The 24,049-nt window shown below is 38.0% G+C and overlaps 1 protein-coding gene across 1 annotated transcript in view; it reads left to right on the forward strand.

Annotated features, from left to right (window-relative positions):
• Positions 1 to 23,579, forward strand: part of ENPP1 (ectonucleotide pyrophosphatase/phosphodiesterase 1) — a 71,385-nt gene extending 47,806 nt beyond the window's left edge. The window contains exons 12-25 of the mRNA XM_034669156.1: positions 1,255 to 1,363; positions 2,311 to 2,442; positions 4,212 to 4,243; positions 5,199 to 5,326; positions 6,485 to 6,554; positions 7,254 to 7,341; positions 8,461 to 8,630; positions 9,511 to 9,562; positions 10,707 to 10,861; positions 12,424 to 12,553; positions 13,806 to 13,886; positions 14,769 to 14,901; positions 16,497 to 16,659; positions 19,559 to 23,579. Of these exons, the coding sequence (XP_034525047.1) occupies positions 1,255 to 1,363; positions 2,311 to 2,442; positions 4,212 to 4,243; positions 5,199 to 5,326; positions 6,485 to 6,554; positions 7,254 to 7,341; positions 8,461 to 8,630; positions 9,511 to 9,562; positions 10,707 to 10,861; positions 12,424 to 12,553; positions 13,806 to 13,886; positions 14,769 to 14,901; positions 16,497 to 16,659; positions 19,559 to 19,729 (1,614 nt within the window). The 3' untranslated portion in view covers positions 19,730 to 23,579. The remainder of the gene's footprint in view (positions 1 to 1,254; positions 1,364 to 2,310; positions 2,443 to 4,211; positions 4,244 to 5,198; positions 5,327 to 6,484; positions 6,555 to 7,253; positions 7,342 to 8,460; positions 8,631 to 9,510; positions 9,563 to 10,706; positions 10,862 to 12,423; positions 12,554 to 13,805; positions 13,887 to 14,768; positions 14,902 to 16,496; positions 16,660 to 19,558) is intronic.
• The last annotated feature ends 470 nt before the right edge of the window (positions 23,580 to 24,049 follow it).

The raw sequence follows: 24,049 nt of genomic DNA on the forward strand, positions 1-24,049 counted from the left end.
ATTTAAAACACCTGCCTAAACGATCTTCTCCTGGCTTCCCTTACCCTGGGTTTACTCCAAATTTGCCCCTCTCAAAGCATAGGTTCCTCTTGGGTGCCATCTTGTCAGCTAAAAGAGAGGAAAGAGACAGGGAAGTTGACCCTCAATCTAGGTCTGTATATACTCTCTAGATCTTTCCATCAAAATCCATCTGCAGCAGCTCTAATGCAGTTAGTAATTCCATGTGCCCTCGGACTAAGCACAAATGCTCCTTAGAGGTGGGGTAAGGAAGACACATGGCGGACAATGTGACCATGTCATCATTGGTGAAAGGGAAAAGCTTTTTGTCAGTGTTACATCGATTTGAGAGTTGGACAGATGCTAGTGTAATTTTTATTCATTCACTAAATTCCCTGACACTGAAGACTGCTGTCCAGGTCAGTTTCGCTACAAATGTCTAACAATCATTTTGTAATTGTTCAATTATCAGATCATATGAATTGTAAAGTCAGGGCTGCCTTTTCTAATTTCATTGAAGATTTGCCAAAGTACTACTTTTCTGATTCATCTGCGTTCAAGATTGAGCCTGTTGCTTTTTGTATCACATTCACCAACTTGTAACCTCTGTTAAATTCTAATATTACTGGCACATCGAAACCCACTTTATTTTGAATACTTAAAAATTCCAATTCGAATTACTTGGATAGCTTTGAGTGACTGAAAGACCATATTGAGGGAGCTTGTTTCATATTACAGTGAAATTCATTGACTGTAGACATAAGACTAATTTGATACATAACAGAAAGCACATGTAGAACTGCAAAGAATTTTCCTCAGGTGGTTTTGCAAGGAGAGCTGAAAAGAGAAATGTCAAAAGCAAGTTGCTGAAATCATTTGCTCTTCTGTGTCCTTGGGATACAACATATGCAAAATACATGCAGTTTGTAAGGAAATAATGGGTTGTATTCCTAGTTCTAACTTTAAAAATCAAATACAATGCAAGAACTATAAAAAGCATTTCATGAATAATTTTGACATTTTTGGCAGTTTAGACAATCAGATCAGCTGGAGTCATTCCCAATACTTACAATTGAGGGATTTGGGCCCTTCTTTTGTTAATGGGCATTGTCTTACCTGACCTGTCTTCGCCTAATGTAAATCTGTTCATCATAGTAGTTGCATCCACTGAACTTTCCCTGTATTAACAGAGATAGCTTTATATAGCAATAGCCATTAGTATGGAATCCATCACATGAAGTTGCTTCCCTTTCGTAGGTCATTAGAGCATTGCAGAGGGTTGACAACATGGTTGGCATGCTGATGGATGGTCTACAAGAGCTGAACTTGCATCGATGCCTGAACCTCATCCTTATTTCAGATCATGGTAATCTGACTTTGCATCATTTACCCTGCAGGTTAAATGGTGCTCCCAAAAAAAGTTTCCTTGATTGGTTATTGTTTCATTATTTCTTCTGATTGTTATAGTTATTTTTTTTAATGTAGTTACTTGTGGAAAGTTTTTAGGAAAAAATGATATTAAGCATAAAGTATAAGTAAAACACAGAATTCACAGAAACCTAAGAGCCTATCAGTGACAATGCACCCATTTCCTGACGTGGCGAAGGGTTACATAGGAAGGAATTTTGAATAGTTAAAAAAAAGCATTTAATATTAAATTTTGGTAAATCTAGTCTAACAATCTTAGATCTAATTTGAACACATTATTATGTCCTATTTTCTTTAGCATGGTAAGTCTCATTTTAGAAGTGGTATAAATTAATTCTAGCGCTATGTTAATTTCATTTTTACTTACTTTGACCTTTAGAACATGTTTGTTTGACAGCCTTGGGAGTACAAAAGCAACGAGTGGGTGAGAAGATAGAAAACAAGTTCTTTTTGTTTGTTTTTTTCTTGTTATTGTTTGCTTCAGAAATAATTACTAAAAGCTATTTCAGGAAATGGTTGTAAGAAGTTCTGTCCCAAAGAAGCTATAGTTCTGGAACAGGACTGAGAATTTTATGTTACCATTCATATTCTAGGTGATCTGGGGAAAATGAGTAGGCTTTTCTCTTCAGCCTGAAACTGTGATATTCCTAAGAAATAAGAAATATTGAACTAATTATGGATGAAGGATGGGAAAAAGTATTTTTTGGGGGAAGTGAAGTGGTATATATGGCTGAAATTCTGTGTCTCACCTATTAGATGTTTAACTAACGTGAGCACTGAGCACATATTTATTGAATTAAATTCTGGAGGTGGAAGAAATTCTCTTCTGCATGTGAAATTCCTTATTAAAGTTGCAACATGTTTGGGAATTTTCTTTCCTCCCAGGCATGGAACAAGGCAATTGCAAGAAATATGTATATCTGAATAAATATTTGGGAGATGTTAAAGATATTAGAATTGTGTATGGACCTGCAGCTCGGTTGAGACCCTCTGATGTCCCAGATAAGTACTTTTCATGTGAGTATATATGGATGCTAACTTTGAGTATGATTACATTCAGAGTACATTCCTCTAAATTATTCTGTCTCTACACTAAAGTGCAGTTAAAGTGAATTTCCTCTTCATGCTTGATTCTCCAATGCAGATCTTCTGCACCCAAAGGGATTTTATAAAGGCATTGGGTGTGAGGACACAGGTCTAACCACTTACCTTTGTTATTCATTGCTAAGCATATGATTTGATGAGCTTAGTACAATTTTATGTTGTAGTGTGTGTTTTCCTTGTATTAGGTTCGAGATTACTTGTACGATAAAAGCACTGCAAAGTTCAGCTACATGGACTCAAGTTTAATTAATGACATTCCATTAAAATAGCTTAGAGCTGTTATAGAATAATATTCTATGATGAGGAATGTTGGCAATTCTGTAGTTCTTAAAATTCCATAAATAGCTGGTTTCTGTCCTCAGAAATGACTTTCTCTGACCATTCCAAAACACAGTAAGAACATGTTTTGTAAACAGAGAAGAAATTTCATGTTCTCTCTTGGGCACATGTGGAACCCGAACAGCCAAGAAATTTTTTTAAATATTAATTCTTTTGCAAAAGAGGGCCATTTCCTAATTGTTTGCACTTTTGTTATAGCCCGCTTTTTGATTGCCATCTTTGGTAACTTTTCAGATACCTACAGCAAGTCTTGTTTATCTTTTTGTTACAGTTGACTTTGAAATAGAGAAAAAAACTTGTCTGACATTTATCGGAATCGGTTAGGTATGGGCACTGCAGTGCTGTATGTTTCAGAAGATACTGTTGAATATTCATGAGGAGACATAGATTTCACTGCAGGAAAATGTATATTAATATAGATACACTAAGCATAGACTCTGTATATGCCTGGCAAATTTTAATTAGCATTTTTTAAAATTTATAAAAGTAGTATACAATTGTTACAAAGCCTGTTATAAAAACTGTACAGGTGGGGGCAGTTACCAGAACAGTTTAGGATGGGATGGCAAAGCTTTGACCACACCCTTATCTCATTAGGCCTCAGTTTTCCAAATTAAAGCAAAAATTATATCTATATTTATTTATCAATATACATACATAAAACATATATACAATACATGTTCTTTGATCTGAATAACTTTCTCAAAATTACATAAAGTATAACTAGAAGAATCTTTGGAAAGCTAGACATTTATTGATTGGTAGCACAGAATATACTAAATCTATGGTCTTGTTATGCAAATTCGGTTTCAAAACTAGTCTACTTGCCCCCTCTTCCTAGGTCCCCTGTGTCCTTTTTATTTGGAAATTCTGTAATTGTCAAATACCAAAATAAGAAAAGTAAAAAGTAACAGTTTCCCTGAATCTCCCTAATTCACAACTCGTTTCTTCTCTCTAGAGATAAACATTGCTAGGCTTGGAATGTCTTTCCTGATACGCGTATATAAGACATGTTTGTTTTTTAATTTTTATACCGTGAAATCATACTAGATCTAGATGCGTGGACAGATAGATGGATGGACACACATACGGATGAACAGATGGATAGATAGATATTCTGTAACTTGCCTTTTCATTTAACAGTAGGACACAGTTTCACAGGCATGGGGTGTTTCCTAACGATCTCTCTCATTCTGCCAATGACTAATACATAATCATTTAAATAAGCTGTTTGAAACGTGTTTTAAAATTTAAATATAGAGTTTGAATCTGACATTAAGCATTTTTATTTTTAATTGTAGCATACCATCAACAATTAATTCTTATCTTTGTCCCCCCTTCAGTTGATTATGAAGACCTTGCCAGAAATCTTTCTGTGAGTATCTTTATGTTTTCATTATCTAGTTACTGTTAGTTTTAATATATATTTAGAAAAGAGGTTCAGTGTCTGTTCTTTTTAGTGTTAGAATTTTTGAACATGGAAAAAAAATTTTTTTGAGTATATGGGCCAACATTTAAATGCCCTATTGTTTTTAAAGATCTTTAAGGACATGTCCCAATAAACTAGCATTGAAAGTTTTTAAGGGGGTGTCTGGGTGGCTCAGTGAGTTAAACATCTGTCTTCAGCTCAAGTCATGACCTTGGGGTCCTGGGATTGAGCCCATGTCAGGCTTCCTGCTCATCAGGGAGTCTGCTCTTTCCTTTCCCTCTGCCCCTCCTCCCCCCGCTCGTGCACACGCGCGCTCTCTCTCTCTCTCTCTCAAATAAATGAATATTTTTAAAAAGTTTTTAAGAATTCATTTATTATCATTGTTTAATTTTTATGACAGTAAAGATATAATTACAAAAAAACAGAAGGAAAAAAATTACAGCTGTATCGCCATTGGAACTGTTAGCATTATTATATATTTCCTACCAGTCTTTATCGCCATTTAAAAAAATAAGTTTTTGTCCCGGTGGTGGGTTATTTATAGTACATTTTTTTACTTGGTGTGCTTTAAGCATTAAAGAAAATTCTTAATGTTGTAATTGTAAGTGTTTGAAAAGAATATCATCACTAGTAACTCAAAATCATGTGACACAGTCTAAGAGTTTTGGGATTTTTATGCAGCAGTCCTGATTTTCTGTAAAAATACGAGTATTAAACTGTTGAGAATGGTCAAATGGTACATTATATAAGTAATAAGAACTCAGTTATTTTTGCATCTGTGACTTAGCAGGCTGATGAAATTTTTATCAGAAAAAATTCATTGAATTAAACAATTTCAAGAGAAGTTTACACCCAAGAAACTATGGAAATCAGAGTTTTTCTTTACCTTCTATAATTTCAGTGCCGGGAACCAAACCAGCACTTCAAACCTTACCTGAAACATTTCTTACCAAAGCGTTTGCACTTTGCCAAAAATGACAGGATTGAGCCCTTGACGTTCTATTTGGACCCTCAGTGGCAGCTTGCATTGTAAGTTCTGATGGTTTCCAGGTAAACTTAGCCTGATATGTTAGTAATTCAGTGTCACCATTGGGCCCTTTCCAACAATGTTGTTATATGAAAACTGTACAAATAGGATTCTCTTCACTCTGTCCTGGGGTTTCTCAGCCTTGGCCTATTGACCTTTTAGGTCAGATAATTCTTTGTTGTGGGGAGTTGTCCTGTGCATTGCAGGATGTTTGCAAGCATCCCTGGTTTCTACCCATTAGATGAAGAAGCTTCCTTTCCACAGTTGTGCCAGTCAAAAATGTCTCCAGACATTGCCCGAAGTTCCCTGGGGAGGGCCATGCACCCCCAGCTAGGAACCACTGCTCTGCTCACGTCCGTATTGATTATTTCTTATGTTCTACGTTTGTGTTACTACTTAACCATTGTATCTCTTCTGCACATTACAGCTATCCTAATAATACCTTTAAATACAGCAAATAATAGTAAAAGCTCTTTATGATAACAAGCAATTACTTTCTTCATAGGGTTGTTCTTTCACCTCAGTTTTCTGGTGTGTTGGAAAATTATGTGGATGGTTGATATTGTTAATATCTCAAAACATGATCAGTAACTCTTTTGAGAGTTGCCAGGAAGCTGGGGATGATACAACAAAACCTAAGCAGTGAACAAGGATTCAGTTAACATTTCACCGTCTCTCCTTTCACTAGAGAGCTGTACTTCCAGTGTTTGGAAGAAGAATATGAAGGAAGGGATGGTCCTTACCCTTATATTAATAACGTACTAATATTTCACAAATACCTACGTATTCCAAAGATTTCTTTAGACTAAGCCATTTAAGTTGTACGAACAGCCCAACATGGCGAAATTGAAACCAGGAGAAGATAACTAACTTGACGAAGTCACAGCTGGTAAATGGCATAGTCAGAGTTCAAAACTAGTTCTGTGTCAATGCTAGTGGCTTTTCCCCTCCATGCTACACTGCCTATATAGTAGATTATCTACAAAATAAAGGATAAGGGTGACCCCTTAATGCTTTCCAAGCCTGGTGGTTTCGTGTACCTTTTTTTGTCTGGTTTAACAAAATAGTTTCTTGTTCTTTATGAACAGAAATAGTGTTATGATTATAAACTTGGTCGTGTGAATAGACTACATCATTAATTCATATTATGTCAAAATTAGGACTCCTTCAGAAAGGAAAGATTGTGGGATTGGATTCCATGGTTCTGACAATTTGCTTTCAAATATGCAAGTAAGTAAACTTGTTACACTTAAAAAAAATAATAGCTTACATCTGAAGAAAACTATATAAAGTTATAGACTTAGAAACATGGAGTGTGATTGTATGTCTTGAATGAGAATCAGTGAAGCTTATAATTTCACATAGCTGTTTTACTTTGGGCATTACAGTAAGAGAATATTGTTAAAATTTTATATTCATGTTTCATGAACGTGTGACTTTCACCTCATATTAAATTTCTAGATGTTATTGTGCGTGTATTTGTGCTCCCTTAAGAATATTGCCCCACAGTAAATGAAAACTAGTGATTTAATAGGGGAAAAGATATCATACTTTAGTTCTACATGAAGGTAATGCCTCACATTTACCTAGCAATGTAAAATTTCAGAACATACAACGGTGATTTAATTTGATGCCTACAGCGCTGTGTGAGGTGGGCAGGGTGACCTTCGTACCCATTTCACAGATGAGCAATAGTTTCATCATCCATTCTCTTCTGACTGTCAAGTCAGGAATTGCAGTAAAGCTGAGAGAAATAGCCCAGATTAAATGTGCAACACCAGTTAAAACAGTATCCCGCCAAGTCCATGGACACAGTATTTTTCCCATGATCTTAGCCAGTTTAGATATGTACAGCGTGGATAATGTAAAATAATTTTAGTCACCCAGCTGAAATGAATTGACACACTGGTACTTTTCCGGCCCACATAGGCCCTCTTTATTGGCTATGGACCTGGATTCAAGCACAACACTGAAGTGGACGCCTTTGAAAATATCGAAGTCTATAACTTAATGTGTGGTAAGTGGGAACAGACTTCTTTCATTTCTTCTGAAAATGGAGCTGGAATGGGATTCTCAAAAGTAGGTCACATGGTGACCTTTGTAGAGAGGATGATGAGGGGAGACCGACCTTCTTCTTCCTGACCCAGAGTCATTGAAAAGACTATGGGGATCATGACATCTGATGACTTACAGTTCTTCCACGAGGCCACCCACGGGTGAATTGGAGCAGCCAGAGCAGGGGGGTCTGTACAGCCCCAGTGCCTTGCAATTTGCCAGGCCTTGGGCTTAATCGTATGACAACTGAAACAGGTCTGTAGTGGAAGCCTGAGAAAGAGTTTGGAGTCTGTGAAGGGGTCACAAGACAGGCAGAACCTCTGGTAATGATGAATCTTGCATGGATGACAACGTCAAGGTTGTAGAAATGGAGGAGGGCCCATGAGATACAGTCTTCGTTTACCCTGTACTTTCTTAATTAGTACTTTTATGATTGGATATTGTGTTTTAAGTATTACTTCCTTTTTCTGACAGTGATACTGGGCATTTGCAAAACTCAAATATGTCCTCAGTGTAATTCTTCTAGTGGGAGCCTATATACTTAAGCGAATTCGTATGCTCTGAAGCACTTAACACAGTGCCTGGCATATGCTAAGTGGTTTACTCTAGAAGTGTTTGCCGTTATTACCGAGAGCATGAGTCAGAGTCAGACAAACCTGGTTTTGAATCCTAGGTCTTACTCCATTAGTAGCTTTGAGGCCTTGAGCAAAGCACTGTGATTACTCATCTACCAGATTTTGGCAATGACTTACTAAATTGTTTTGAGGATTAGGTAAGAAAAATACATAAGCACAGTGATTGGCATATAATAAGCATGCAGTAGTGGTAACTATAGTCACACACATTAAAATTCAGAAGTTTCCATAGAGAAGTATAGCATATATATCGGTGATTCCATTAAGAATAGCATAGTCATAAATGTTCTAAAATTCAAGAGCATTTCATAGTTTCATTTTAGGTAGAGAGTAAAGAACTCTTTTATAGATAGGGTTTAAAAAGGATAAAAATCGTAGGATAAGTCTGCTGTGTATTTGCTTTTGAAACCTCTAAGTAACCATTTACCATTCTTGGAATTGTGCAGATTTACTGAATTTGACTCCTGCTCCTAATAATGGAACTCATGGAAGTCTTAACCACCTTCTAAAGAATCCTGTTTATACCCCCAAGAATCCCAAGGAAGTCCACCCCGTGGTACAGTGCCCTTCCACAAGATCCCCCAGACGTAACCTTGACTGCTCGTGCCATCCTTCGGTAAGTATTGACCAAAGTCTAGCCCAGTTGGATCTTACAGCACCCTCTGCAGAGCTCATGCTATAGAAACACTTAATGATCAAATTAAAATCTGTGAGTGGGCATAAATATCTATTTATGTTTAATTCTGTTGGAACACATGCCGCCCTTTTATTGTTGATTTTTCCTCTTCCTAGCTTTTGCATTTTCACCTCTGTCTCTATCGCTTGGTGCTGTGACTTGACTGGGGGCAGGTTGGGAGAAGACCAGCTGAGTCTGGAGCTTCCTAAATCATGGAGTCTGAGCTGTTATCCTAGCAGTGAGGTCTTGATCATCAACCAATCGCAGTATCCTTCCTCTAAGATATCTCTCAATTAATTAATTTTAATTAATTCTTCCTCTAAGATATCTCTCAATTAATTTTAAATGTAGAGGGAAAAATCACATTTTTTTGGTATGAAATGGATGGATGGCACTGTTTCTTTTTTACTTGTATCTTAACATATGGTTATAAGAAGATAAAAATATGTGACAAGTGAACAAAACTGATAGTGTCCCTAAAGATAGAGATTTGGGGGAGCATTGATTCTATGCTTTCCATTTTGTTTGAGGCTCATAGAATTGAAGAGTAGCGATGAGTTATAAAGCAGCAATTCTTATTTTTTCATTCATATTGTTGTGCTTAGGTAACAGTTTTGTCTTCTTGCAGCTGTCATCTGAACTTTTATCCTCTTCGTCAAAAAAATAACTTTGACTGTACAAGATGGCTCTATCTTCGTCCCATGGTGGAATAATTAGGCTGTAGAAGTTGTTTGTCACAGATTCAAACATGTCTCAAAACAAAAATAATAACCAAACCTCATGTCTCTCATTGATGAAAATCGTATTATTAACTTTTTAGGTCTTGCCAGTTGTGGATTTTGAGATACAGTTGAATTTGACTGTGGCAGAAGGTAAGACATGTTTACCCTGACATTTAATAACATGTCAGTTGTGACTGGGATGTTCAGCGTCACTTTGATACAGTTTCTGATACATTTTGACATAGTCTCTGATCCTTAAGTTACTTGGTTCAGTTTTTTCCTTCTGGAATAAAAAGGTGAATTGTGCCTACTTCCCAAGTTGAATTTGCCTATATAAAATCTCTTTAAATGTGGGGCACCTGGGTGGCGCAGTCAGTTAAGCATCTGTCTCTTTGATTTCGGCTCAGGTCGTGAACTCAGGGTCCTGAGATCGAGACCCACATTGAGCTCCACACTGGGTGTGGATCTGCTTGGGGTTCTCTCTCTCCCTCTCCCTCTGCTCCTCCCGCCGTTCACACACACTCTCCCTTTCTCCCTCTCTCTTTCTCTGTCTCAAAAATAAAATAAAAATAAAATCTCTGCAAAGGTTTAGAGACATCTTTGATGGCCCTGTGATGACAAAGCATTGTGGTGAAGGATGACACTTCTGGAATTGATTTGTGTTTGAATGAACGCAGGAGCTGTATGTCCGTGGAAGATGTATTCACTCTCTGTAAATACTGTTTTCTCATCTGTGAAATGAGTGTATAACTGTAATTCATAGGGCTGTGTAAGAATTAAATTAGATGACGTATAGAAAGGACTCTACAAAGCACTTGACACTTGGAAAAAGTACAGTAAATGGTCTCTACTATTACTGTTTCATTCAGCTCAGTCTCATAATTTTAGTTGTGAATTTTTGCTTTCTAAGCACCTATACCATCCAGAAACTTCTCTGTCTGAAGTTTTCCCTGAAGAATAAATCATTAAAATAATGTTAAAGAATTTCAGCAATATTCTTTAAGTCCTAATCGTGAAATTTCTTAGCGATCTCACGTAATGTCCTCTTGTGGTATCGTGATCTTATATTGATCTTTCAGAATCTTCTAGACAAAAACTATAGTGAATCCCTTTTGTTAATTGTTTATGACTCTGCTCTTTGTAATTAGTTTTCCTTTTTTATATTTAAAAATAACTTCTTAATAGGGTTAAGTAGAGGAAAGAATTGGATGAATGTATCATTATATTACTGTCACAGAATTCACAGTAAGTATGTTTGAATGGCGGTTTCATTTTTCTCCCCCTGCAACCCAAGAGAAGGTTATTAAGCGCAGCACTTTACCTTATGGAAGACCCAGAGTTCTCCAGAGGAACACCTCGGCCTGTCTTCTCTACCAGCACCAGTTCGTGAGTGGTTACAGCCACGACTTCCTGATGCCCCTTTGGACCTCTTACACCGTCGACAGAAATGCAAGTATTGGTCGCCTCTTTAGCTCTGTGTGATTATTTCAGATCATCGTTAAGCAAAACATTGAAAGCAGAGTTAGTTTGGTTCAGTTAATCTTGGCTCTGTCATCAGTTCCTGAATTAGAAGATCACTGAACTGCAGGTCAGAAGACTAGGTTCTGGTTCTAGCTCTGCCTCAGACCAGCTGTGTGACTTTGACACTCAGAGCAGATTTCTTCTTGTGTGGAATGAGGGATGTGCATCCAATAAAAGTTTCTCCCTTGCTTTTTGTTTGTTTTCATGTTTTAGGATTGTCGTTTATAATTTTGTGAAATTAATTTTGCAGTCAGGTGCAGTGATTCAGTTCTGAATACATAGATGTGTGAGCACAAGGATTTTTGTCAGCTGCGCTCACCTTAGGGGGTCCTTAGGGGGAAGCCATGAAAGCTCAGTAACCTCTCTGCATGTACCACCTAAAGGAAGACCCCTCCCCCCGCCCCCAAACCAGAGCAGGGAGAGGCCGGGGATCCTGTCCACTTCCCAGAACACAGGAAGGCCTTGAAAAGAGTCAAGGATTGGTGGGTGGGGGCAAATACCCCAGAATAAGACCACCATCCCCTCACCCCTGTCCCCTGGCTGCTGTGGTAGAAAGAGAAACAAGACAGGCCTTGAAAGAGAGAATGGGGGAGGGGATGAAATTTAGATTTTAATCAAATGAAAGTTTTAAACTAGACCAACCAGATTTTCAGAAACTGAATGCCTGGCAAGCTACAGGATGCCCTTAAGCGGTGGAAAGGGGATTTGAGAGAGCTTAATTGAGTGTAGCAACTGGATTTACAAAATAAAACTATTGTTAATACTCACCTAGAATGCCAAATAAAAAGACAGGGATATGTGCATGTATGTATGTAATTTCTGTGTTAAAAAATATATATATATTATGCACCCACACATATTCACATAATTAACGTAAAGTTTCTACCATAAATTTGATTGTTCTAATTTAGAAGACTATCTTCCAATACCGTAAACACATTTTTTTACCTGACTCTGTGATATATACAGTGTTTGTAGGTTTCCATCAGATTTACTATCATTTCATGCCTTAATTACACTGTTCTTTCATTCTGTTCACATGTCTGGTTGACTTCTATAATCAAAGCTGCATAAATTCAGTCATCAGTGCTCCTGAGGTTTTCATGCTGCACTGTTGTTCAGTGGCTTCCCACCCCCAGCTTTAGTCTGTGCAGTTGTGTATGGAGGATAGACTCAGGTCCCCCCAAATCAGCATTTCGCTACATAAACGTTTGCAATCGACTAAAAAACACGATACACAAAATTAGCCCAGCATAATAGGAAACTATTTGCACATATATGAAAAAATGACGAATAGCCTTAATATCATAAAGAGTTTTTGCATTTCAGTGAGAAAAAAGATGAATATCCTAGTAGAAAAATGGGGAAATGGTGAAGGACAGCTAGAGCTCTGTAACCGTATGGGTGGCTCATCTTCAGCTACTCCGAAAGCAATCTTCTTTTCTTTTGTATGCCTGACACCTGGTGGCTCTTTTCATTTTGTTTTTCAGGACAGTTTCTCTGCAGAAAATTTTTCCAACTGTCTTTACCAGGATCTTCGAATTTCTCTTAGTCCTGTCCATAAGTGTTCCTTTTATAAAAATAACGCTGAACTGAGTTACGGGTTCCTCTACCCACCACGTAAGTTTCTATCTCCCTGACCTTCCCTTTCTCTTGTCCTCTTTTTCTCTTCCTCTTCTTTTCCTTAGGAGGCGGGGTACATCATCTAGTTTTTTTAATGGTGAATGAGAAGTATAACTCTTAGGGAATATTTTTAAAGTGTCTAAAAGTTGAATTTTGGAAAACTTTTAGCTTTTGTTTGGAGGGTAGTCGGTTTAGTGCAGACACTGTAGATAGGACGTTCTTTACTTTTTTGCATTTCTTTTACTCAGAATTCGAGAAAGCTTGGGTCGGAAGGATATATCAGGGTTCTTAGGAAGGAGATATTTTGTTTGTTAAAAGGAAAAATGTTGAGGTGCCTGGGTGGCTCAGGCCATTAAGCGTCTGCCTTTGGCTCAAGTCATGATCCCAGAGTCCTGGGATGTTGGGCCCCCTGCTCAGCGGGGAGCCTGCTTCTCCCTCTTCCTCTGCCCTTCCCACACCCCCACCCCTGCTTGTCACTAGTGGACTCTCTTTTCCTCTCAAATAAATAAATAAAAATTTATTAAAAAGGAAAGCCGTAATTTGTCAAAGAATTAGGGATAGGCAGAGCCTAAGTGTGCTTGCTCTTTCACAGAAATGGAGCCGCTAGGGAATAGCTTTTTTTTCTTTTTAAGTTAAATGTTCTATTTTTAATGTGGCAAATCTGTGTGTTAATGAGAAGACATTTTGAGGCTGGCCTTAAAAGGCAAAAGTCAGAAGGCTCCAGGTGCTCAAATATTCTCAATATCCAGTCCAGTCCCTGGAGTAAGTGTCTGAAGTCAGAACTTGGCTATTGCTTTATAAAAATAGACCAGGTCCAAGCCGAAAATCCATACAAAGATGCCTTGTGCAGCATTTCGAGGCAGACATCCTGCCATGTTTTTTCTGGGTAGTAGGTGTTGTTCTGAAGCCAGATACTCTTTTTTTCTTCTCACTGTGGAAGAGTTTAAGGAAAGAGGGTTGTCAACACAATACATTTTTAGTTGAAATAGGCAAATATGGTAAAATTTGAATACATTTGATTTGGGGCTATTACTAAGCTTTTGTTCCTTTGATAAATTTATCTTGAAGAAAAGATCTAAATATTTTACTTTTTTTTAAGGGACATGACCAAACACATTGCACTTTCCCTTACGCTGTACCTAGGAATGTTTTATGGGTTTAAGGTGATTTTTTTAAATGCCCTCCCATGAGAAAGTATAATTTCTAATGTGATTCATGAAGAATGAAAGTTGTCTTTTTTTCTTTGTAGAACTAAATAAAGGTTCAAATCAACTATATTCTGAAGCATTGCTTAATACTAATATAGTGCCCATGTACCAGAGTTTTCAAGGTAAAAAATTTTAACCCTGTGCCTCACAATTTCAATGAATTTCTGTATATTATAGGTATAATTTATATTAATAAGACTGATCCTCTAAATTAAATGACTGTCAAACATGTTCTTATAGGTATATGTTCTCAGAGCTATACATTCTTGTACATTCTTAACTTTGATGATAACCAGTACACAAAAATTCTACAACTATTGGAATTATGATATATTCCAATACCTGTTACTCTGCCTTGTATTTACATCTTTATAAACAACATTTTTTGGTGAAAAAAGTATGTAATATTCTTCCTATGTTACCTGGCTAATATAGTCTCCTAACAATTAACTTTCAGTTTGTTTTCCCATTTAACTTTCGGAAGTTGTTGATAATTGTTTTTAATCTTGAAATGAATAAATTTGGGCATCATTATTAATTATCGCAGTATTTGGAACACTTAAAATAAATATAAATTTATGCTTCAAGTGACATATAGAATTTCAAAATATAGACTATTCAAGGCTATTTTTACTCTAATTTATGTGTAGAATACTTGTGACTATTTCAAAGGGAATATTCAGGTATTAACAGTAAATCTGAATAACCTGCCTTGTTTATTTATGTTCATGGTTTTTTATGCCTCATTATGATCTGTCATCACAAATTCGTGGTGATGCACGTGGTCAGGGATGCCCAAAATAGTGTTGAATTCAACGTTTGTCTCTTCTGCCAAAGGCAAAAGCTGAACAGTGGTTTTTGGCCTCCCATTAAGACTGAAGCCAAATTTGACTTTGTCTGTAATTATTACAAATGCTGATTTTGAATAAGGTTGTTGAGTTATTTCACATGACAACATGGCACCTTGTTCTTTCGCAAATACGCTGACGTCCTTCTTGTTTCAGTTATATGGCGCTACTTTCATGGCACCCTTCTGCCAAGGTATGCAGAAGAAAGAAATGGCGTCAATGTTGTCAGTGGTCCTGTGTTTGACTCTGATTACGACGGATGTTATGATTCCTCAGAGACCCTAAAGCAGTAAGAACATATTTCATTTACTCTTAAAAACAGTTGTTGTGTGGGATTACCATCCAGTTGAGTCAGCAGAGCCTTTTCTGTCTGATACCGTTGCTATTGACGGACATGACGTTTCTGATGACACTGGAAGCCCCTTGAAATATCTGATTAATTTGATGTTTTGCTCAGTGTTCAGAAAAATGTTTTTTAGAGGAAAGAAGGAGTGTTTCTCCCCAATTCATCTTAGATGAGTAATTCTTGAGCTCAAATTAAACACTGAACTCTACCATATGTTATGAAAGTAACATCCATGTTTAAAATCTCTGTGTGTAGCTAATTGATAAGATACTGTCTTCATTAACTACTTCTGGTTAGAAGATAAAGAACCATGTGGTGTGGTTAGAGGCATCCTGAGTGGAAGAATCAGGGGTTAGAAAGCTGTAGTGTCCAAGTGTAGACCTTGGGCGAATGTCACAGCTTTTACCCAGCCTTGCTTAGAGGGAGGTTGAGTGACCATCTTGAAAGAAACTATCAGTGGGTACTATTTTTATAAAGTAGAGTGGCAGAACATTTTAGAAACCATTTGACCTTTCTTAAAACAATAACAGCATGATTTTTTGAAGCAATATTGCTATTAAGGCTACGGGAAAAAGAGAATGAAATGTCTGCTGATGTTTAGCTCTTTTCCTGAGAACTGCTGTCTCAGGCAGGCTCAGGGATTACTCTTCACACACATATATCTGTGACACATTAGTTTATAATGTATAATTTATAGACAGTAGTTTGTAAAATGACAGGGTTTGGGGTTTTTGTTGTTGTTGTTTTTACTATATTCCTCGAGGTGTAGGGGTCCCAGCATACCTGCCTCAGAAGTCACAGCAGTAGGTTGGGTAAAGAAGAGAACTTCATACCTTTCACATTCCACCAGAACTCTGTTTTAATCAGTTTTATATATTATGGTTCCATATAAGATCATAATTGAAGACAATGCTCCCACTACCTTAAATTTGGAAAGATGCTGAACAACGAATAAATAAACCTGGCTTTGACACCAAAGGATACAGAATTAAGATGACATAAAGGTATTACTTGGGATGTCTTGGAGAATATGCTGCAATTTAAAAGAAGTTACTGTGATGAGAAAGGAAATCCCTTTAAAACAAAGGAGAGTTCACAGAAACATGACTTCACTGGAGGGGCTGGAATAGAAAAAATCCCATACCAGTTTCCTCTCTGTCTGCACTCTGTGCACAGCTGCATAAAGTTGAGAATACTATCAGTAATGCTTTACAATCTTGGTTGTAGGTATTTGAGAATGATATATTTTTTTCTTGAGTGTCTCAATTCCAGTGTCTTTAGGATAAAAAAAAAATCTGAAGTTCAATAAATTTTTATAGGAAATAATAATTATTTGGTTTGTGTTTGTCTTCTAATTCGTTCTCGCAGTCTGGCAGAACATGTTGAAGTATTATGATTACTAACTTCTTACAATACATTTAATTATTTGACTGAATTTTATTTTTAGATGCATTGTATTAAAATATGCTTTACTGAAATATTCATTAAAAAGAAGAGAGTTATTTCTTTCTTAAAGTGAAGATTGCCATATTTTCCAGGAACAGCAGACTCATCCGTAATCAAGAAATTCTGATCCCAACTCACTTCTTCATCGTGCTGACAAGTTGTAAAAACACATTCCAGACTCCCTCCCAGTGTGATGATTTAGACAGCTTAGCTTTCATTTTGCCTCACAGGACTGACAACAGTGAGAGCTGTGCGGTAAGTAGCCTTTGTTCCTTTCTTACCTTAAACGTTGAAGATGCGAATGTAAGTATATTTATGTGTGTCATGTCTGACATTACTGTGGGTGAAAACAGAATGTGAATATGCACTTTGAAAGGATATACTTTGAAAGGATGTGCTTTACATGTACTTTGCAGGATGGTTTTAAATTTGATGCTCTGAGATTTTGTATGTATCTTTGGAGACAACCCTTGTCTGTTAAAACACAAAAAACAAATCAAAATGTAAAAACTTAGCGCCTGCATATGGCTTAGCCACTAAATTCTAGATTTATTTGAACTATGAATTTACTCTTGTTTCAAAACTGGATTTATAATTCCCAAAGTGTTAGCACTATTATAAATTAGTCTTCCAGTTATGGTTAGGTAGTGTTTCAGATTAGTTTTCTGTATATCACTCTATTATAAAAATCATGTTTGTCCCTAATTATCTTTTCTTATTCTGTTGTCATTCAGCATTTGGAAATAATTGTTTTATGTTACCTTATTTGCTCAGAATTAAAAAACAAAACAAAACCGAAACTAGTCTTTGAACACCACCACTGTATTTAAAATTTTAGGAATTTTAAAGTTTTCCCTTATGGTGAGCCAATTTTTTTTCTTTCAGAATACTTCCCAGATTTTCTAGTTTTTTTTTTTTTTCCCCACTTTTCTTTCTTTGTCCATCAAAGTAGACGTAAGTTGGCAAAGCGATGTAGCTTTCTCACCAGGCTCATTTAAAGGGGTGGTGGAGAGCTGAAGTCCTGTGGTTAAAAGGATGTTGAGGCCCCAGTCTGAGCTCAGCAGGAGAGAGTGCTTTGATCACGCATTCATTCCTCCCTGCATTTATTCATTTATCCCTTCTCGGATCCAGTCATTCATTCCTTTAATAAATATGTGTTGCCAGGTACTCTTAGGACAGAGGACACAGCAGTGAACAAAACAGACAGTAGCCTCTGCCGTGGGCCCAGGAGTAGAATACAGAGATCCGTTGTCATCCCTGACCTAGGAGTCTGTGTCACTCATTAAAACTCATGAAGATATTTCACTCTTTAATTGTTTCTCTGATAAACTGAGAATTAATTGACCAGTCCTCATAGGACATATTTCTCACTAAGTTATTTTCCCTTGTGCTTCCGAATTAAGTACAGAATGGCAGGATTTTAACTATTTGGATGCCCGTTGGGCATCTGTGTCTGCCAACTGGTCACTGTCGTGGACACTGTTGGATACATACTGAGTGTTCCCTTCTTCATTGCTTTCTCTTCCTCAAGAGATTGAGTTGTCACTAAAGTTATCAGTTAGTGTTGTGTTCTGCAGCAAATAACGAAGAACCCATTCACAGTGACTTGAGCAATTAATGGGTACCTCGTGTGATGGGATATCCAGAAGTAGTCTTGGGTCAGTAGCACTGTTAGGGACCCGGACCTTTCCTATCTTCCTTTGCCACTGTTCTTAGCATGTGGCACAGGTGGGCTAAAGATGGTTTCTACTTCTCAAGATATCCTGTCAGAATTCTGGGCCCTCCTCCCAAAGAGACTTATGCTTACATCTCCCTGACCAAAATGATGTCACTGAGTTCCTTTTCCATCTCTACCATTCCAAAAGCTGTTGTGCCGATGTCTTAAATGCAAACATTTTATCAAATTCTGTAATAGCAGTGCACCTAGAAGACACTAAATATTGGCCTTGAACCAGAGAGAGGATTGTTTCAAGGTCTATCACACATGCTGACTGATTCCTTCTGTTTCGTCTCCGAAGTAGCAACTAAACATTTGCAGGCTGTTGGTCTGAGACGTCAGATATCTTGCCTGTACTTTTTATCTATTCCTGTGTCTATTGGGGCAGATGGAAAATATCTACTGGCCAAGTAGTCCACTGAGTCAGGGTTATTCCTCCAAGAGCCAGAGTGAAGATTGTTGGAGAGAAAGAGACTGAGTGGGGCAGTAGGTAGCATGGGGTGTAGTGATGATTGGAGGCTAATGGGAAAATGGAAACTATTGGTCCATTTCCCTTTTATGTGGAAAGTCTGTATTTATCATTTCCAACTAATAATGTCCCAACGGTACAGAAATCTTTATTGGAGGATGTCTTTAAAGTACAATCGTAGCCCACCAACCAGTGGACACCTTCTCCATCTGACCTTCTCCAGGAGCCATATTCAGAAAAATGTGTACTTACACATGAATGTGTGCTTTCCATCTCTGTATGTGTTATGTGCCTCGGCCACCAGCTCTGCTTCTAGGTCCTGGAGCATGGGCCTTTACTTCTTGTCTGATCTCCTAGTAGCTGAGACTTCACTACCTCCCCAGAGATGAAACTGTGTTTTCCCACTTCCCCCAACGCCGCTCTTCATTCCAACCATGTAAATGACTGATTCTGATGAGAACGGGTATTTTTGTCGTGCATCTGCACACATCCTTACAGTCGATCCTCAAAACAACCCTGTCAGGAGGGTGCAGGTAAGAGAATCAGGATTCGGATGTTAAATAACTTGCCTCAGTATACAGGGTGTGATAATGATAGGACCCGGACTTAAATCCAAGTTTCTTTCTGTTCATTCCCGTATTTGTTCCACCATGCCACATTGCTTCTGTTTTCCCAACATTTTTTTGTAACCTCGCATTATTGAAATTTCTTGCACCAATGCAACACATGAGCATCCATTCTACCTATGCTTCCCTTTTCCCAAATTTGAGACATCTAATTAAACAAACATGCATCGTGTGTATTAGGTGGTGAGCTACTCAGACGCAGGGATCACGCCTGACAAAGCTTGTAGCATCTGCCATTGGGAGCCAGAATGTCATAACTCATTGAAATGGGAAGTTGGAGTGCTTGTAGGGAAAGCGAACTGACTGTTCTCCTGTGACTTCTCTTTTCCCCCACCTTCATAGAATGGGAAGCATGAGTCTTCATGGGTTGAAGAGTTATTGAGGTTACACAGAGCTCGGATCATGGATGTTGAACACATCACTGGACTCAGCTTCTATCAGGAAAGGAAAGAGCCAGTTTCAGACATTCTAAAGCTGAAAACACATTTGCCAACCTTTAACCAAGAAGACTGAGTTTTTTATTCCAAAAACACACCCTAGATGTTTTTGAAAGAACCTTTTATTTGATACAGCCCTCTCTTCACGCTGTCGCATTGTTTGGAAACTGCCGACCAGAGTTAGAGCTGAGAATCCTGTGTGTCGCAGCCGTCTCAGGGAACCTCGCGGCCTCCGCCCGGCAGTAGGAAAATACTCTCGCTGAGTCTCGCACATGTTTGAATGTGTAAGAATTGTTCCGGTTTGGGGAATTAAGGCAGACCGCACCTAAAACTGCTTTTCTACTTTTCTTAAGGGCAGAAGTAGCTGTGAACCTTGTCTGGACACCAGGTATCTGAATTTTATTTTCACTAAAAACTTTTATGGAACTGGCAAATGCAACACTAATGGATAGAATTGGAGTCGTCTGTGTTAACTTCAGATTTTCACAAGGATTTAAAGGTGATTCTGGATTCTTTCTGACTTGGAATTTCATTCATTTTAGTTTTAACTGAAAAAATTTGGAAGCAAAAGTATTTCTAAGGCCCTCTTTCTGTCTTTGCCATACACCCATTCAAAAGCCAAAATGTGTAATCCTGTGGGTTTTTTTTTTTTTTAATTGTGATTGGGCTTTTTCAGATTTAATGTCTTTAACAAGTCAAACTTTGAGGGAAGATCTGTGAATGAGTAATGGAGTCCTTCTGCCCGCTATAAATTTTTATTCTATGTTTATACAGAAAGAAAGATATTCCCATCCTGATCACTTGTAATTAACAGGTTGAAAATAGCTCTAAAAGTGGTTATGTTAGGCTATTAAAAATGTCTTGGTGGAACTTCAGAGAACCTGTCAACACATGCGTGGTAGCATTTTTCATCAAGATGGTAGGAATGTTTTCCTCTATGCATAAAAATGACCCCACCAGCAGCAGAACTTTGCTGAGCTATTCATTTTGAAGTTCCATAGATTTGGTGAGAATGTGTAACCCTTGCTTTACGTCTTGGTGGTCATGATCAATGAATCTGACCTCTCTGCCAGATAGACTGTACCTTTTAGTCCCAACCTGTGAACCTTCAAAGGCCTCCTTCACTTTCAGGCTATGTGGGTTTGATTTAGGTGTTATATTAGTCCACCAAAATTTTTTATTTGTCCTTCATATGATGATCATTCTTCAACAGACTACAGGCCACAAAATCCTTTAGATAATATAATTTGTATCTAAAAATTATTTAGTAATCTAGAAGGTTTCATTGGTTTTTGTTTTAGTCCTATAAGGCCCTGAGGGTTTGTACATTGCTTTTTTCCAGTCTGTCTGCTCTCTGTTGTTCAATTTAGGTCATTTCTGTCTTTAAGTTCACTGATTATTTTCTTTCTCTAATCCACTTTGGTGTTGAGCCCACCCATTGATTTTTGTATTTCAGTTAAAATTGTTTTTTCTTCTCTAAAATTTCCATTTGGTTCTTTCTCATATATATTTTATTTCTTTGCTGAGAATTTTTTTTTTTTTGCTGAGATTTTCTGTTTCTTCATTTATTCCATGCAATTCATAATTACTCACTGAAGCATTTTTGCAACGGCTGCTGCAAAGTTCTTTTCGAATAATGCCAGCATCTGTGTCGTTTCAAGGCTGGCATCCATTGTCTTTTTCATTTAAAAAGATTTTCCTGGGTCTTGGAATGGTGAATGATTTTCAGTGGGAACCTGAATATCTTAGGTGTTATGTGACTGTGGATCTTATGTAAACCTTCTGTTTTAGCTGACTTTCTCTGACATCAGCCTAGTGGGGGACTTAGGGGCACTGTCTAGTTCTTTCCAGGTGTGGCTATGAGTACAGGTTTCCCACTCCGCCTCCAGTGACACTTGGGGCGAGATGGGACCCTTGTTGCTGCTGCACAGGGTGGGAATTCAGCTCCCCACTGGGCCTCCATTGATGTCTTCCTGGCTGGGGTGTGCAGGGGGCCTTGTCACTGCTCCGCAGCGGTGTCCACTGACACTGTGGGCAGGAATGCTGGGAAGGCTTTATTACAACCAAGTGGGGAGGAAATGACCAATTGCCTCCTTAACCTTCTCAGATCCTACCCTGTCAGGGGAGTTAGGGTCCTTCATGACAGCCTGTCGATGTCAGGCTTGGCCTTTGCTGGCATGTTTGGGTCTGTGGTCCTTTCGGTAGCATTTGCTAGAGTGGAGCAATTACTGTTTTCTCTCTTGCATGGCTACTCCTTTTCCAGTCCTTTGGCTAGAGAGCAGGCCTTTCTTAGGACTTCTTTTCGCCTCCTTTGTTGGCATTTCACAGGTTGTGACATCTTCAGCTCCAAGTCTGGGACTTACGAGCTAAAAAAGCAAATTCAGGGGAACTCATCATAGTTTTGTCCCTTGGGTGCCAGGGTCCCTAGCCTGCCTGCCTTCTTCTCTCCACCTTTCAGAATATTCCTATTTTTGTTTTATATATAATATCTAAGCTTTTTATCTGCACTTAGCAGAAGGATATCTACTTCTTTATAGAAGTGTCTCATTGATTTTTATATATTCTTCTAAACACATGCAGACACATGATTGCCTCTATGTAAAGCATCTTAGCAGATCTTAATTAAATGGGTAGATGTCTTTCCCCTTTGCCAGTCACCAGGAATACAAAGAAGGACAAGTAATAATCCTTACAGTTTTAGGGAGGGAGAGGATGGAGCAGAAGTGTAGATGATCCCTAAAGCGTGGTAATTGTTTTAATGGAGCCATAGGCAGGGTGCCAGGGAGGACGGAGGAGACACTGGTTGGTGTTTGACAGTCTCAGCAGTGACTTCCCAGAGGTGGAAACATTTGGGCTAGAACTTGGTGCGAATTGGAGTTCTTCAGGTGAACAGGTATGGAAAGGACATTCTAACATCCTTTGGATGGATACTCTTTGGCATTTTCTAATGTACTCCTACTTCTGATATTTCTATAAATGTTGCTATGACCAACTTATGATATGCAACTACTTTATTTTTCCTGCTTTGTTACAATCAGCTCCTGCTCTTAAAAGTCGACTAGACTATTAATGTTGTGCTGACTCTAAAGTAAAGAGCGTCCACATCTGTTCCTGCTTAGCTTGTTTTTTTCAGTTGCTCTTACACAGTGTTCTTTTTCTTCTTTTGTCTTGAAAGAGATCTCTCCTTTGACTATTTCATCAATTTAAAACATGTGACTGGCCTCCAGTCCCCCAATGTGAATGGTAAATTCACATGGCTCTATATGAAAATGTCTTTTTTTCATATGCAAAACAAAACCTTTATTTTCCCCTAATTTTATTGCCATGCCTCGGATCAGTACTCCTTAAATGAGGTAAGTTACTGCCATATAAAATTTCATAGCTGTCAGCTCGTTCATGGCAGAGCAAAGAATCAGGTGGAACTTGAAAATAGAAGTTTCAGAGAAAGCATTCACACTTAGGGGGAAGAAGGCAAATGTTTCAGCAGGGTAGGTCAATGTGTAGAGGACTTTTAGGCCAGTTGGCCCAGTCCTGTTTCAGGAGAGAAGGTGGATGAGATCGTGGCTAAGACCACCCCGTCCTTCAGGAAAGGTTGTTACCACCCCCCACCTTGACTTTTTTCTATCATTAGCTACAGTAACTGTCCTGCCTTGCCTTGTGGGTACCTGCTTAATCTATAACAGAAACAGGCATTTGAACTTTGAAACTAAATGTGGTGATTACACTTCATGCCAAAGCCTATGACAGGAATCTGGTGTATTGGTGCTTTCATAAGCGTTAGGTAAGATTGTAACATGGCTACAGTCCAATGACATTTTCCTTGATTTTTGGCAGCCTAAATATTATAAGGGGGAGGGAAAAGTCTACAGGATATGTCTCTAAGCTAAGAAATGTGGATTTACCAATAAAAATTGTATATACAGAAACTTGGCTGTTTTCCTGTGTTGTGTATTTGAAGGGTGGGGACAGGGAACGGCATGGTGGTGTTTTCCTAGGGATGATACTGCGTGCAAGGGTTGTAGACAATTAACCACGGCTGTATTGTTGGAAGGAGAAAAAAGATTCAAAGTTCATTTCAGGTTCACAGAGTAAACATCGATTTCTGTGACCTATATTCTTGTTTTTGGCACTTAAATGATTTGCAGTCATACTTCTAGGTAAAACAAAGGCATGTATAAAATATCCTTCCAGTATGTAGAATGGTCTGAAACCAGAGGGAAAGTATCCAATTTGTAACTTCCGTAGATTTTTTTCGACATGAAATTTTTGTACTTATCCTTTCCATTACCTATAAACAGCAATTAAAGGAAAAATAAAGATATTTACTAGAAATTATAGCCTTAGCAGAAACTGTAGATGCATAAAACATGTTCTGGTCGGCTGGAAATGAAAGGAT

The sequence above is a fragment of the Ailuropoda melanoleuca genome, chromosome 10 (assembly GCF_002007445.2).
Source record: "Ailuropoda melanoleuca isolate Jingjing chromosome 10, ASM200744v2, whole genome shotgun sequence".
Lineage (NCBI taxonomy): Eukaryota > Metazoa > Chordata > Mammalia > Carnivora > Ursidae > Ailuropoda > Ailuropoda melanoleuca.